Genomic DNA, 17,385 nt, shown 5'->3' on the forward strand with positions numbered 1-17,385 from the left:
ATTTTCAAGAAGTTTAAGATAATTGTGTATTTTTTAATACAAACAAATAAAAAATACATATATATGTCTATACAGCACCAGTCCAAATAGGATACTTTGCTATAACTTTCCAACCTTTTTTTTTTTACTAAATTATGGAGCACTGTACCGCTTTGTTTATTATGCTCCATTCATTATTATAGAGGACCAAATTTTTTGTTTGCGTGTTCCCTCGATCTCCCACTTGCCCCACCTCCCTGCGCTCCGTCCAATCAGAGCACAGAATGGCACTTTGGGCCTCGCGACCATGGAGCAACGGCAGCAGAAAGCGGAGTGAGCAGACAGTGGGGGGAGGGTCACGTGTGTACACACTGTAGGACTGTGCAGCACTCCAGCAGTAGTAAAGTCTGTAACGGTCGGCCCCTTTTCAGACCAACCCTCGTACGAGAAGTGTATAGGTGAGGAGCGACTAAACGGAAATCCTCTACAACGGTTAACTCCGCTTCCCTTCTCGTTTTTGATGTTTTATGAACTCACGTAGAACCGGATATTCTTTTTAATTCGCCGTTATTTTCTAATGATGCAACTGAGAAATGCCAGTCGAAATGCTACATCCAAACCCAATGCCTCCGTAGATTTATCACGGATCCAAACCTATACGTTTCTGGTAAGTTGTTTACGCTTTTCTGTAATTTCATATACAGAACGAGATATTTCATAGCTCGTATTTGACACCTGAAAGGAAGTAAAAGTGATTTTGGCCCAGCTGAGGATGCTTTGATGTGAGTGAAAGTCGCTTTAGTTGTGGCGCTGAAGTGGTGGGATGAACGGGAAGCCGTGACAGCCGTCGACTCCTTTTACTTCGAAGTCAAGTGTGGTGGCATGTTGTGCGCTTTGATAAAGATATGTTCTGAGCTTTGTTCAGCTATAGAAGCTCCGCAGGTCTTAACGACTCGTTTTCATATGGAAAACAACACCTGGAGATGTTTCGCACGGGGTCAGCTTTCTCAAGCGCGAGGAAAAAGTTAAAGTTAAAGTCTCCCAGGTGAAAGACTCTTCCACTGGACATAGAAAAAAGAGTCAATTTAAGGTAGACTGCTTTATGTATGAGTAATGCCCCATCCCTTGTTTACATGAAAACCTCCACTTGGAGCTGGAACTAATGTGATGTCACAGTGAGTCTGTTTAGTGAACCACAGGCAGTGTGTCCCAGGCTCTAAGATGAAGACCTTTCTGTTAAATTGATCGAAACAAGACAGCTGCTCCTTTTTTCCCCTGTATAGTTTTGTGATGTTAAATCAGCCAAACATAAAGTTAAAAATGGCCTACTTTTTTTGTTTTGAATAAAGATCTCAAAGCTGTTGACTGTTACAACTTAACTTTGATTACATTTGTGACTGGTTAATAGTCAGAGAATGATCTAAAATAGGTTGTCCCGCTTACCATTGAAATGCTCCTTAAGAAATAATTAGGCTTTGCACTTGTTGTCCTCAACTTCATCCATGTGACCAAAGGGGACATGGGCATGCATGCCCTGGCTTAGAGGCAGTAAGCCTGATTTGTGCTGACCATTGAACTCTGACTTTGTTGATGCCTGTCACAGTCAGACGTGTTGCCTGAAAGAAGCCAAAGAGGATGTTGAGACTGACTGTGACCCGTGTTTGACCAGAGCCTCTTTGAAACTGATAACAGGAAACAGTGTTACTTGAATACAAGCTGTGTCAAACATTTTGAACTTTTTCAGTTTTTTTTCTGTTGTCACTTAGTCAAATTAAACTAAATGATAGATGTGTATGTATGTTTCAGTGAATTTAAGTCAAAATCTGAGAGTATCGTCTCACAGCCTTCACCTTTGACGCCACTGTATTGTCACAACGTGTCAAAGTGAGGCACGTAATCTTATTTTTTCTATAGTATTTCTGCTGCTGCTCCACTGCAGATGCGGGTAGCAAATCATGTGACATCATTCAGTACTTTCTGAGAAGGGCCTGTAAATTCCAGTAAGGATATATGAGGGGTGTGGGCTGAGTATGTCACACTACTCCCATCAGCCTGCAAGATCTGACTTCAAAACTCTGAGACGTCAAGCGCATGGGCGTCACTGTTAAGAGATCATGTTTGGTGGGGCTGAAGCGTGCTGAAGCTGGGCCTCCCCCTCTGGGAATATTCAACTTAACCACTTTTGACATGGAGTCATTCAGAAAGTTCAGACGAGGCTTATCCAAGTCCACAACTGCAGTCAAAGTCATGTGCAAGACGAACTAGGCGGAAAGTTGTCGGGGGGGGGGGATTTAAGGGCTTTCTCCTGGTTTGTTTCTTCTTTACATAAATCGGTAAATGATAATCTCTCTTGTTGTTAAGAGGATCTGTGAAATTAGTGCAGCTTTAAAGCAAAACGTCATGAACAACTGATGAAGCTGGCAGAGACGGTGTCACACTGTGGATATTTGATAAATGCATTAATGTGTACTGGAAAAGCCTTTATGTTGCCACAGCACTTGAATGTAGAGTATTATGTTTGTTTCTGTCCTTTATGCAACCCCGGCAACGTCCCCTTCAGCTTTAGCCTTGAAATGGACTGGAAAATGAAGAATTCTCATTACCCTGAATTAAAGTAGAAAACTCATACAGCGTGAAGCTGCACTGCCACCACGTCAGGAGTAGGCATTTTGTTCTCTCACCTCGCCTGTTTTTTCCTCAGCTGAGAGGACAACTAAAGCTTTCATTATTATGGGCTGCTGGCACAATGTGCATAGCTGAAGTGCAGTGACTCTCACAACACCCAAGAATATACTGCTCAGATAGAATAGATACAGACTATTAAAGAGGAGCTTACATTAAAGCGTTAATCATTATCATGAGACTATCACTCACTCAGTTTAACCATCATTGGTTGAACTGTTTTTAAATGTCAAAAATGCTAAACGTCTTAAACAGAACTAATGTAGAACGATGGGTGGTGCCTGATGTGGCCGCTTGAGTTGACCAGTCAGAGCAAACTGTGCCTGTCCAGGAGAAGCTGCCTCCCCCCACCGCATTTTCTCTTTCAAAAGAAAGATATGAGTATGCGGAAGCAACACAGCACTCAGGAAGCCCTTTCATGTGGACTTTAATAGGAGGAAAAACTCGGTATTTGGTCAGATTTTAGACATCTAATCTGCTTGTGTATGGTTATTAAAGCATCACGGGCTGCTGTACACCTGCTCACAACATCGACCACATCGTACAAGTCTGTGGTTTCTAGCTCACCAGGTTGTCGAGACCTTACGCGATCCACAAATGATGCAAACATAATGCACTACTTCTGGTGAGTGTCATAAAAAAAAAAAAAGATCCTTTTGTGCCTGTTTCACAAGATATTTTATTTTCTTCTTTTTCTTAAATTACATGCGGGGACACTGGTTCGTGTTAAAGTTTCTATCAGATCAAATAGGATGTTTGCGTTTTATCTGAACTGCCTTATCGTCATGAAATGTCATACGTGAAGACGTTGATCGACTAACTGTAACGGCCGTTTGTTTCGCCTGTCATGTTCAATAATGTTACTGTGAGACAACTGTTCCTTGATTGGTTTAGCCTAGTTTAAGGGGGGGCTTAAAGGTTCACCATGAAAGAAATGGATTAAGAAAAGTTTACTTTTTTTCTCACAATTGGTAGAATAAAGGAAATGTCGTGGTTTCAATGTACACTATGTGCTCTCAGTCTATTTTGACATAAAAAAGCAGTTGTTTTAAGTACTGAATATACCTGGGATTATCTTCGAACTCTTATGAGATGAGCTGAGAAGTTCTCGTAGGATTTGAAATGGTGGCACCTTTTTATAAGACACCCAGCAGCTATTTAAAGCTGCTGTGTGATCTAATGTGTTAATGAAAGAGTAGCAGAAACGCCTTTATTCTGTAGGTGGTAATAAATGGGAACAGCCTGCCACAGCGCAGAGAGTCCTCTTTGATAATCACCCTGAAGTTGTTTTCTCGTGAAGTGATGACAGAGGATGTTGGGAGGGTGAGGGGTGAACAAACTACATTTGATCCACTAAACATTTGAAAAAGAGCAGATAAATCAACAGAAGATGACCATCGCTAAATGTCTGTTTAGTCAATGAGTCACCGATATGCTGCTGCAGAGAGCTGTGTTTACAAAGAGGCTGCCTAGTGCTCTCGTAGTGGTGACAAAACCCCTTTTTTTTAAGAGTACCTCCACACTTTCCTCCTCCTGTTTCCGATCCACTTCTGATTTAGCTCACAGCTCCAGCCTCCTCTGTAGTCTCATTCCAAGCAATAGGAGTAGCGCGCTGTAGAGGAGGGACTGAGCCGTTGTGTTTATGTGTGTCTGAGGCTTAAGGCCAAAACAGCCCCTCTGTAGTGGTGTTGCATAAGTGAACGGAAGAATGTTTCCCTCTTACTGGCATCATTACTTATCCTCCTGAACACAACTCCCATCCTACTCCTTGTTCCAGGAAGAGGCTTCCAGAACGTTCTGCCCAGATCAGTGCGCATATTTTCATTATGAGATTTATTTTGTCATCATTCTTTTTAAAAGCAGTCTTGGCGTGAAGTCAGACATGTGGAAGCATTTCAGCCAAATTCTGCCTAATGAAATAAAATACTAAGGACTTGGGTGACTTATTGCTGCTTATCGGTGACTTATCCAGAAAAAGATGTACTTTCTCCTTTTCCTTAAACAAACATCACTGAAAAATGAATAGCAAGATACCTGTGTTATTTATACAAGGAAGCACTATAAAAGCATTGTGATTATTTACAGCCTCATCAGGCTTAATTCCAAATACTGCTCACATATGCAGCCCCCCCCCCAACCTTTCACTGAACTCCAACCTACAACTCGCTCACTGACCCCATAACAGAGCCTGCCTCACATTTCACTCTTCAGGAAATCTACCTATCACCTCGTGCCCAGCTAGTTTACTTTAGCAGAAGATGACTGTGCTCAACTGGGAGCAGCAGCACCTGATCCATCTGTGAAGCGCAGCACTTTGTCTTGCTGCTCGACCGTATTGCAAAGCCAGCTCAGCACAGGCAGCAGTGGCCCTGCGTGTGACTGTGACGGCGAGAGAAAGAGATGCAGAAGTAAAACTCGTCACAGAAAGCTTGCGAGTGTCTCAGAAAAATGCGGTGATGGTAGCAACATCAAAAAAGTTGGGACAGGGGAATCAAAAGGCTGCAGAAGTCAGTGGTACTGAAAGCAAACAGCTGGAGGGAGAGTTTTTCAACCGTCATTAAGAAAAAAAGATTAAAAGAGCACCTTAGAGAGGCAGAGTCTCTTAGAAGTAAAGATAGGCAGAGGTTCATCTATCCGCAAAAATTTAACCTACAAATCGTGGAGCATTTTCAGAATAATGTTTCACAATGTAAAGTCGTGTATTTTCCATCATCTACTGTAGGTGATATTGTCAAAGATTACGACAATCTGGAGACCTCTCTGTGCACAAGCAAGCAGCCAATGATTTTCAGGCCCTTGAACAGCTTGAAACAGACATGAATCTTTCATGAAATTACAGCTTGAAACCACTGTCTGTGATCACAGTTTGCTATCCCACCCACAAATGCAGGGAAGGCTTAACCTCATCCTGCTTCTATTACAACAGCGTGGCTTAATAGTAGAAGAGTCCGGGTGCTGGACAGACCTGTCTGCTATCCAGACCTCTCACCAACTGAAAAGATTTGGCACGCCACAAAACGCAAAATAGGGCAAAAAAGACTGTAGGTGAAGCTGTGGAGCTGCTAGAATCCTCTTATCAGACAAGAATGGGACAACATTCTTCTCTCAGAGGTCCAGCAGCTGGTCTCCTCTGTTCCCTAACGCTTGCGGACTGTTGTTAAAAGAGGAGGGGGTGCCACGCAGTGGTAAACATAGACTTGTCCCGACTTTTTTGAGATGGCTTGCTGTCATCAAATTCAAGATCAGCTAAAAAGTTTTTTACAAAAAAACGTAAAATGTCTCACTTTCCCTTTTGATGTTTTCTTTGGTCTTCTTTTTCATAGCCATTTTGCTGTTGTTCTCATTGCTATATTGCCGTAACTCCTTTCTCCTAACTCCCTGTCTGCAGCCGATCTGTTGAGAGTGCTTTTCCAGCGTCAGAGCCCAGCGATGTGGATCTGCATGGTCTACAATGAGACGGACACCAGCGTGGACTTCCGGCTCTGCCAGGACTTTGGCCTCATCCTGTCAGTCTTCTCCCTCATCTACCTTCTGGTGTGCTTCCCGTTGGGGCTGTGCTACAACGTGCTGCTGGTCGTGGTGAACCTCTCCAACAAAGTGTCCATGACCATGCCGGACGTCTATTTTGTCAACATGGCCATTGCAGGTCTTGTGCTTAACCTGGTGGCCCCTGTGGAGCTCCTGAGTTCTACCTTCACCCGCTGGCATGCGTGGGAGTACGACAACGAGGTCTACATCACCTTACTCATCCTCTTCAACATCTCATCTCTGGTCATCATGTATTCCACCACACTGCTCAGTCTTGACTACTATATAGAACGGGCACTGCCTCGTACTTACATGTCCAGCGTGTATAACACCAAACATGTGTGTGGGTTCATCTGGGGTGGCGCAGTACTGACGAGCTTCTCTTCGCTGCTGTTCTATGTGTGCAACCACATCTCTACCAAGATGGTTGAGTGCTCCAAAATGCAGAACAAGGAGGCAGCAGATGCCATCATGATGTTCATAGGCTACGTGGTTCCAGCTGTGGCTGTTCTTTATGCTTTTGTGCTCATTTTGCGCATCAGGAAGGAGTCTACACCTCTGGATCAGGACTCGGCTCGATTGGACCCATCGATACACAGGCTGCTGCTTGCCTCAGTCTGTGTGCAATTTGTCCTATGGACCCCATATTATTTGACCCTTTTGGTGCACACGGTAGCCGGTGCCCCGGGGTATATTAGCAATGAATATTACTTTCCTACCCATTATTTCATGAGGTGTTTTTCTAAGCTGCTGGCTTTCTCCAGCAGCTTTGCAATGGCACTCATGTACAGGCAGATGAACAAAAACTTTTCCAACAAGCTTCAGCGGGTGCTCAGGAGGCTGCATTGCAGAGACCAGTCCTGCCCTCATGAACGTTCAAGAGTGCAGCAAGTGGTGACGTGAGATCACAGGCGGCCCCCCCCCCCCACACACACACACACACACACACACACACCCCTTCCTTCTCTTGGCCCAGCCAGCACTTATCCCCACCACTTCTGTACAGAGCCAGTATCTGACTGGGCTTCCTCACGACTCTGGACTGTGTTGAGTGCGACATAGCTGCCTGTGGAATTTCCTGTCACTTTCCAGGGCTGGATCTGATCTGCCGAGCTCTGCAGTGATAGGATAAACCAAGCGAAAACCACTAAGTGCTGCTTCTTTTCGTCAGTGAGTTAAGCTCTCCACTAAGACACTTAGGCTTCTGGTTCAAGGGTGGTGAAGTTGGTACAATCATCCAGTAACTAACAGTGTGGCATTATCTGAGTTTCATACAGCAAAAGAACCCGTTAAAAAGCCATCTCCGAGCACTTCATCATTGCAGTGGTTGCAGGGTTTGTGTTATGAATTTAGTTTGCGCTTTGACTAATGCAGGACAGCCTACATTTCACTGTAAAGTCTCAATATGCTGTGATATGATTTGATTTTAGATCTTTACAGCATGTTCCTTTCCCCCTAACGCACAAGACGAAGCATTACGTGACAAGCTTTAATTATCAAGTGAAGCCAAGCCATTTTGTTACTAACAGAGCACTCTGCGCCCCTGCATTGATGGATGATGATGAACCTCCAAACCAACTTTGTTTAATGCCTCCAAACTGGAAGCTTCGGTTACTTGAATGAGAAGACGGCTCTTCTCATTTTGTTCAGTTCAGCTCAGTTTTCTTTTCACGTAAATGTGTTGTGATTCCTGGTCAGCAGATGAAATATTCATCTGCAGTGAAATATAAATGGTCTTATAGAGAAACTGTTGCTATTTCTTTATTTTTTTATCAATACCAGAACTTCCCTGAAGCTATAAGTAAGCACTGTTATGAAAATATGTTCTCATTTCTGTTTTTTTCACAGTGTGGTTCTAATCCACTCGCAGACATAAAGAGATTATTCCCACATGTGTCAGGCTTCTCGGCAGATTTTCTCCAGTAAATTTATATGCATCGTCACCACTTAGAAACCTAGGACTGAAAGAAATGCTCTTAAAAAGCTTGCATTCAGGGTTCAGATATGAGCATTATACCTCTTATCTCTGCTGAAATACCATTTTAAAATCAAGCCTGAGCAGACGACCCAGTGTGGAATTTTCGTTAGGCTTGTTTCACTTCTGTGGGAATTATGCATGCGCAGCCTCACACGGGGGTCACGTTTGGGGCCTTGAGGAGGTGGCACCTGCATTCCCTCATGAGGAGTCGGAAGGTTTTGTTCAGTGAAACAACAGTTGCATTATCAAAAACCCTATTAAAATATGAAAAGCTCACATTCCTATCACCTGTGAGCAAAGTGTGTAACAAGTGTGAACCGTCATGCTGCTCCGATGCATTAAAGCTGCTTTGCTTTCTCATCTGCCACTTAGTAAAGAATAAGCAGATCTCTCTTATAGTGATGAAACCCACTTGTAAAATGTTAAATAAAAAGGTATTATTGCACAATGTCTTTGCATCACTGTAGTGATTATTTCTCATCAGCTGCTTTCTGAGCAAGAGGGCCAGTTTATTTTGAAGCCTGTTTACGGATACATCTGTCAGGTGGGGCATTCACTTTAATGTATTCTTAAATCAATACTGATGATGGTAAAAAAGTAATCTTTGGAAAGCTTCCAAGAGTGTGCGTTCACTGTAAATTGGAAATGATTGCCAGATGTGCAAACAATGCATACTTTCATGTGCGCGTTTCATCTAAAAAAAAAAACATTTTGTGTCCCAGGAGCATGTTGTGTCTACAGGTTAGATATAAATCAGTCGCTGACATTTAACTCCACCATGGCATCTACAGTCAATCAGTGGGAGATCTTCTCGACTGAGACTGTGTTTAGTTACAGTATGGGCTGAGCCATGAAAATCGTGTACAGATTGTGGCACAGTTAATCATTAATTGAGCTCAGCTCAAAGTCCTAATGCTTACTTTTCATTTAGAAATAGAGGGCAACCTGTTGTGCTCGGGCAGGTGATTAGTGGTCTGAACCTTATCTTGTAACAGTTGGATGGAGGACATTTATTTCCGTGGTTTTCATTTCTAGCCTTTGATGCTAAATACTGTGGCATCATTTTTATAACCAAAGCTTCGGTTATTATTCAGTCAAACTTAAGTTCTTTTTACCTTTAATTAAAATGAACTGAACACAACATTCTCCTGTTATCTCATTGTGTAACACTTGAACATGTTTCCATTGATATGTTCAGAAAATCCTCTTCACTGTGGACCCTCACCTGCACTAAACTATAGCAAATAAGATATTTTGTAAGATTGCTTGAAGCTGACCCGTGTGCAGTCCATGTTAACAAATACACGTAGAGTGACTTTTAACTGCAAAATACGAAGTTTTCTTCAGCCGTTCCCAAAACATTGCTTTAACCTGTTAATGTCCCCCCCAGAGAAAAAGCAAAGGACAAATGTTTCCTTCCTTCCTTCCTTCCTTTATTCATTTCCTCAGGGCAGTGTTAGTCTGAAATCACTTTTTTTTTTCTCATACAAATTCTTGCTATGATACTTTATCATAAAATGATCAACATTTTAAAAAAGTTCTGACATAATCTGTCATAGCTAAACTGCGTGGTAAAGATATCTTGTATAGGTTTGCTTCTGCTACTTTTTGATGAGAAACCGTTTGGTATAAAACAGTTGAGGAGGACAGTGAAGCTGCTCTGCAACCAATCTGCTCAGACATAAGATATACAGAATTCTTGCCAGAGGCAATAATTGGCAATCACCACATGAACTTAACTGCATGATGTTCACAACTGGAAAAGAAAGCACGATCAAACCTCACAATCACACCCAACTGAGACGACTGCTCGAATCAGCGGGTGGTTTATTATTTCAGAGGGGCCTAAATCTCGCATCAGTGCGCAGAAATCATTATCACTTAGTTCGCTCAGTGGCTGCAACAGACATGTTGAAACGCTCTCAAAGTTCTTTTGTGCTGAATGTAAGCAGATGCATGTTGCCCAGCTGTTCAGATAAATCCACTTTCACATGAGATGCTCATATCTGACTGTATACAAGGGTATAATGTATAGAAGTTAATGTACATGTTGAATGTGAAGATTTACAGGAGGATACCATGCTCGATCAAAAATACTGCATTGTTTTTATTGAGAAATGTATTCTGTAATTAATCCACTGTCAGCTGAGTTTGATTAAACAAGAAACAAACATGAATATGAGCATTTGTTCTTCCCAAAGAAGCCTGATAATACAAGTTTTGATGGAAAACGCTGAAACAGCTGCTGCATGAAAACAATGTAGTTAACTTATTTTGTTAAATTTACACAGCATTTACACAGATATAGTCTCGATTGATTCTGAAATTACTGAATATTTGTACTTTTTTTTATATGTGAAAAACACTACGTATGTTTGACTGCATGACAACATGTTTGATTACACAAAGTCAGACTTGTATTCATTCAAACCTTTATCAGGTCATGGAAATGTGCAAATTGTGCAGATCCCCTGAGGTGCAGCAACAGTGGATGTGAGGATGGATGCCACAGCTTGTGGAAGGACTCATTATCACAGCACACCAACTGGGGAAAATAGCAGCATTCCACACATTCTGGGAATTGTTTTTTTCTTGTGTGGGTATGACAGTTCGAGACTGTTGCCATTCTCAGTGTTAAAAAAATGTTGTGTTGGCTACATCTGATAACAATGCTGCACACTGGGAGCAGTAGGACTGCAAGCAAAAGCAGACAAAAGCTTTGCAGCAGGAAGCCCGTGCGGTTAAGATGATGAGAATTGCACTGAGAAAATTCTAAATATTTACTGTTGTGATGATTCATTGTTCGTATCGCAGTCAGACACAATAAAGCAACATTACACTACACACTGCTGTTCATTATTCATTTCAGGGGCCAAAACAAGGCAAACATGGGAGCTGTAAAAAGAGGACTGGGAGGTCTTGAATTGTGCCTTCCATGTGTGGAAAGTTTAACAGTGAATTCAATAGAGTAAATTGAATAGAGTGAATTGAATGTGGTTGTCAGGGTTTCCTTTTCCTTCTATGAGAAAATTAAATTTCAGAAGACTTTCAGCACAAAGAACATAAACCAAACAAATGTCAGTTGTCTGTATTAATGAGTTATTTTTCCTAAGAATAGAAAGCGTACTGTACTAGATGGTTCCCTAATACAGACATATTAATCATACTGTTTACTAAGGACAAAAGAATAAATTTGCTGTTCCAGTGACGGACGTTTTTATCCCTACATTTATAGTTATTGGCCATCAGAAGATTTTGCCTGTATAAAAAAGAAATTAGGAACATACTGATCCTCTACATATCAAGAAAAGGTCCTCAAGAGTGTGTGCACAAAAATGGTAACACCCAATTCGCTCTGCTATAAGGCTGTAACATTCTTTTGTTATTTTGTTCATTTTATTTCTAGATTCAATAAAACACAAGTGGTTAATCTGTGTGTGAAATCCCAATCCTCATCTTGTAAATTGTAGCAGTACGAGCTTCAGTCTTGAAATGGAGTAATGCTGACATGGCACAGTTTTTCTACTGTTGCATTAGTCCACATGTTGTTTTTCTCCTTAAGAGTTTCAGCCAGACCAAAACTATGACGGTCAACTTCAGCAGTTAACGGCATCAGACCACCTAAGAAGACGGAGTATTTGGCTGGCAGCTTTATGTGTTTTGTTTGGCTGTCAAGCACATTTCACACGCAACCTCAGACCACTATTGTTTTTCTTAATACGGCTAAGATTTAGGCTGCACTGTCTAAAGACGGGAACAAGACTGGGCAGGTTACCGTTACTATTTGATACAAAGTAAAAGAAAGTTATTCAATATGTGAAAGATAGGAGATAGCAAAAATACTGTAACTTAATAAAATGTGGTTCCAAAAAGATCAGCAAACAGAGATAAAACATGTACAAACGCTCTGAACTGATGATTATTCTGCATGAAAAGCACGCTGCGGGTGAACAAAGCAAAATAATGAATCATACAGAACAGAACACATGCTTCAGGGAGGAGCCTTCATCTCTGACCCACCACATCACTTCAGCTCTGGGGAAACAAGTGGATGGGGGCAGATGCTTGAAAAACAACCCACCCTTCCTCTCTTTCCAATCCTGGTCACTGCTTTTCCTCTACAGAAATGAGACTAGGAAGTTAAAAAGAAAAATAGGTGACCAATAAAATACCAGCATCAGCTAAATGTCAAAAAAATTAGTCATGATGTAGGGCAGTGGAGCTGGAATGGGCAGGATGTTCCACTCAGAGTGTGTGGTTGTGGCTGCTGTAGATGCTGGGTAGAGCGAGCAGCACATCAGACTGGTAAGTAGAGGCAGATGATGGTGTTGTACCCTCCCTCTTTTGGACCTCCCACCTTCTCTCCCCCAACCACAAGCAGTTCAACCACACAACTTCCTATTAATAACACTACTAGTATTATCTTGATCATCAGACGGGATTTTAAAAGGAAATAGTATTGTGGTTCTTTCTTCGGTCTTTGACTTTTCAAAAACAAAAGAACAATGTGATCGCAGTGATATGTTTCCATAGTCATGCCCGGATTTCATGGTTACTGTAAAAGAAAAAAATGAGACCAAAAGAAATGTGAAAATTGAATGGCCTTGCTGTTCAGTATGGCGTTTGATCATTTTTCCTGGTGCATGTTTTATAAAACACGCTTTAACATCCCACCTGTTGATGCACTTGGCTGAATGTTTATCTCTCATATCCATCTCATCTGATTCAGTCAGGTCTGTGCTTGTGAAATCATGCCTCACAGTTCCTTCATGTTGCTGAACTCTATCCACTTTTCATACCAGTGCGCCACCCTGTGGACATAAACAGGGAATGCTTTAAAGACAAGAAGAAAAATCAGTGAGGAAAAAATGAATGTTTCAACACATTTCTTTATATTTTAAAAGGTTCTTATCAGTATATCCTACATAACACAATTTGAATCACTGTTAGCGCTACTGAATGATGAGTCTCACACGTTGCTTAACTTTGAACCATCAGAACTGATGTGCTGTTTGTGTCACAGCTGCCCTTTTCAGCATTTTGTGTCTGTCTGCTGAGCCTCACCGATGTGAGAAATTATTTAATTGCCTGTAACTTGTGATCTAATGGATAGAGGATAGATCTGTTTTTATCGGATTTCATAGATATATATACATATACACAGCAAGAGGGTTCCTGGTTCAGATCCCAGCTGCAGTCTTTCTGTGTGGAGTTTGCATGTTCTCCTTGTGTATGCGTGGGTTCTCTCTGAGTACTAAAGCTTCCTCCCACTGCCCAAAAACATGCATGTCAGGTTGATTGGTGACTTTAAATTGACCATAGTAGTGAGTGTGAGCGTGGATGGTTGTTTGTCCTGTTTGTCTCTGTGTGGCCCTGTGATGGACTGGCGACCTGTCCAGGGTGTACTCTGCCTCTCGCCCAGTGACAGTTTGGTTGGACTATAGAAAATGGATGGATGAATACGTACCTGTATTTCATACGTGCCTTTTCTATGACATCACGTGAAACCTTTCCACAAGAATGACTGCTACATTTCCACTTCATCCTTATCTGTGTGAGGTTATGTCGACTGAATAACTCAGATTTCAGATAAGTAGGGGAAAATTGTGCAAATCAGGCTGACTGTGTGACCTTTCGGGCTTTTTTGCTCGTCTCATTCTTCACGGCAACAAAAGCATCAAAACCATCTTATTATCTGCAGAGACTATTCTCTGCTGTCATCTCCGTTGTCAAAAAAACAAACTTGTTTGTGCCAGTTGAGCATCGAGCCACTGTACTGACCCTATGAGTCAGACTATCTTTGCTGTACCATATCCTGACGACCAAAATCAGCTTCTTCAAGACACAAATGGACAGGCTCCTCCCTACATCTGTGATCTGATCCAGCCTTACACTTCAGCTCGTTGCTTGAGATCCTCTGATCAACATCTATTGATGGTCCCTCGCACTCGCTTTAGCACCTGAGGAGACAGATCTTTCCAAGCTGTTGGACCAATAATGTGGAATGAATGGCCACTTATCTTGCAATCACTTGACTCTGTCAATGCTTTTAAAAAACAACTTAAGACATTCTTTTTTAAACAAACATCCTCGCCCACAGGCTGCTAGGACTGATATTGACTGTATGTTGCTGTAATGTATTTTTAAATGTCCATTTTGTACTCACTGATTCCCTTCCTGTGAAGCACTTTGTGACTATTGTCTGAGAAAAGTGCTATATAAATTAATTTTAATTACTTACTTTTTTTACTGACAAAAGGGTGTGCTACATTCACACAAAATGGCAAGATAGGTTACTATTTTCTCAAGAGAGGTTAACAAAATCTGCCCCTTATTCAGTCTTAAACATACTGATTATAGACTTGTAACCATTACCAATATGATATATATTGTATATCATACGGTGATACAACACACAGTAAAGACCGAGATCTATCATCCAAACACTACAGTTTTCTCATGCCTTGCTCTTCAATCCCTGTCTTTATGCTACCTTTATCACAGAAGTTCCTGTGTATCCCTCTTTACCTGACTACAGGTGACAGACTGCAGGCAGTTATAGCAACAAAGTAATCTCATATAGGACTAAAAAAAAAAACAAGTCATCAGCTCAGGTCTTGCAGGTCAACACAAGCGTCAAAAAAACAGGCAACCTGTCCTGCTGACGTCCAGCACTGACAGATAGCTCCTGAGAGGCAAACTCTAGTACACTCTAACTTTGTCCACTGCAGGGTAGTAAACAACAGACAATGGACTATTCCTTTAGGATAATATGTTAAAGAATAATGTTTGCTTAATGAAATACACACTGTTGTTGCTCTCTGTTGTTCGGATCATATCGGTCACTGAAAGTGGAGTTAGTGCACAACACTGCCACAGAAACTGCAACAAAATACCTTCAGGCAATGTTCAGGACCTGGCCTTGACTGTATCTGCCCTCTGCCTTTTGCAAATGAAGTCAATTCCCATCCTATAAGGACCTCAGAGTCAGATTCTGCCAGTTAGAGGCAAAATTAAATTTCTTCTTGTTGTGGAACATGGACCCCTTCCCCCCTGTTTTCCTTTCATTTATCCTATTAAGTCTTTGTATACTTAATTATAGGTTATTCGGCTGTATACTGATTATATGAGAATATTTCTGCCTGACCTTAGCTATAGTAGACGTAGGTTTATGCTAACGAAAGGTTATGTGAATCAGTAGCATAAACTAACATGATTTACTTTTACAAATATGTTGTTATGTGTTTCTACTCTGTTATATGTATAGCTCTGTTGTCACAGATGGTGATTGTGCATTTGTAATCATTGCATTCACCTGCAGTCAGTTCTTCCATGCTGTCAAAAAGACACCACTCTTAAGCCTGGACTCATAATGTAGTTAGAATTATGTTATTATATCAAAATGTTACTTCTTGCTCAGGAGTAAAGAGACTGCTTTGTTTTGCACGTATTTTTTGCTTGATCTGAAACAAATTGTTGCTTTGGCAATACACATTAAATAAGGAAGGATCAATGAATTTTGCTATACTTGGTTGTCGGGCATCAATCTATTATAGTACATATTACTGTAAAAAAAAGCAAGGTTATGAGCATTGTGTTTTAATGGCCCTTAAGACCAAAAGCTGAACAACCCAGGCGAACAAATACTGTGAAGAATGTAAGTGGTTTCCATAACAACCCGACCTCGGTACTTCACAACTCACTTATTTACTGTCCAGACTTTTTCTCGGTATGAATAAACAACACTCCAGGGGTTGAGTTTCTGAATGTGTGGATGTTTGGTCAACCCCTCAAATCTCAAAGAAAAATAAGATCAAGAAAGAAAATAAAAAAAAATGCAGCAGAGAAACTGATGAAGCATGGTGACAAAACATGGGTGTCAGATCATATCTTGCCTCTGTGCATCCCCCACCCTCCTCTCATCCCCAGACAGGGTTGGGCCAAACAGCAGGTGGTGCAGAAGAGAAGCCTAGACATGGGATTTACAAATCTCTGGCTCTGAATCTGCACTGGACAAGCATGGAGGAGCAATAAATCCCAAATTCAAAGTAAGTGTTCACATCTGTATTACAATTTGTGGATTAAAAATAGATGGGAGAGTGTCCTCGTGTTTTGCGAATTAGTTATATCTTACGTCATCAGCCAGCTCTTATTTTCTCTGTCACAAGTCCAGAGTGCTTGATTGTTTCCAGATAGCACTTCTATTATTGTGGTGTGGTTTTTATTGATTTTAGTAGGACAGAGCTTATGAAAACAATCCAGCACAAAAATTCTTGTTTAAGTTTAAGAATTACAAGTTTCAAACACTTTGAAAGACAAAGATCTCCTTCAAATAAATCTTTCAATAAAAGTAGTGTTTAACCCAAATTTTGACAATGGACTGCTCCTTTAATGAATGGTTTAGTCTCTTGTTCTAATCATTTTTCAAAGGATTGAATCAAAAACAAAAATGTGTTATTTATGATAGAATATGCTTTTTTTTCAATGAAAGTTGAGATGTTTAAAGTAAGAAATTCAAAGTTCTGTTAAAATGTTTAGCCGATGCATCCATTTATTGGATGTTTATGTCTTGAATTGCTGTTGTTTGAAGTACTTTTTTAAGAGTGTATTGTTTGTGTGAGTTTGCTCTGGTGGAAATAAGACTGAAATCCAGAAGAGTGCAAACATTTGCTAATTGTTATGTTCACTAAACAGAGGGTAGTATTTCAGTGAGAGTTTGAGATTTGGGGTCTGAACATGATGATGTCTGTTTTGAATAAAGAACATGGATTTTCTATCACATAGTTTCAGAGTGAGAGTGATATTTGATGATTGCAGAGATTTGAAAAATAAAGCAAAAACAAAAAAAACCAAAACAGGGTTTTTAAATGGTATTGACAAATAATTCTTTTCATCGCACTAATATTCATTAAGTCTGGAGAAACTGGTTAGAGGGAGCTTCAGTTGTGCGATTTTCAAGGAGGATTTCAATGCATCTGTTTAAGTTCGAAGCATGAATGTTAACATGCTTACATAGCCGTCTGACATCAATTATACACCCTGTAAAAACTGGTCTTAAAAAATGTTCATCTTTTACTGTCAGTAGTGCTGATTTGGAAATTAGTAAAACACATTCTGCCTCCTCTGAATCATAAATAGAATTGTGACTGCTGCTTTTTTTCTCGAGTTTTTTCCCCTTTAATTAACTTTCACGTGTTTTTTTTTTTCTTCTCCTCTCA

The 17,385-nt window shown here is 40.8% G+C and overlaps 1 protein-coding gene across 1 annotated transcript; it reads left to right on the top strand.

Moving 5' to 3' along the window:
• The first annotated feature begins 332 nt into the window (after nt 1–332).
• gpr146 (G protein-coupled receptor 146) lies at nt 333–8,619 on the top strand. Its single transcript, XM_072368999.1, has 2 exons — nt 333–646; nt 6,050–8,619. The coding sequence occupies exon 2, from the start codon at nt 6,091–6,093 to the stop codon at nt 7,090–7,092; it is 1,002 nt and encodes a 333-aa protein (XP_072225100.1). The 5' UTR covers nt 333–646; nt 6,050–6,090; the 3' UTR covers nt 7,093–8,619.
• The last annotated feature ends 8,766 nt before the right edge of the window (nt 8,620–17,385 follow it).

Source organism: Leuresthes tenuis, unplaced genomic scaffold (assembly GCF_036924035.1).
Source record: "Leuresthes tenuis unplaced genomic scaffold, fLeuTen1.0.hap1 SCAF_17, whole genome shotgun sequence".
Taxonomy (NCBI): domain Eukaryota; kingdom Metazoa; phylum Chordata; class Actinopteri; order Atheriniformes; family Atherinopsidae; genus Leuresthes; species Leuresthes tenuis.

Coding starts and splice junctions, on each gene's coding strand:
- gpr146 (XM_072368999.1), top strand. CDS start 6,091: ATGTGGATCTGCATGGTCTACAATGAGACGGACACCAGCGTGGACTTC.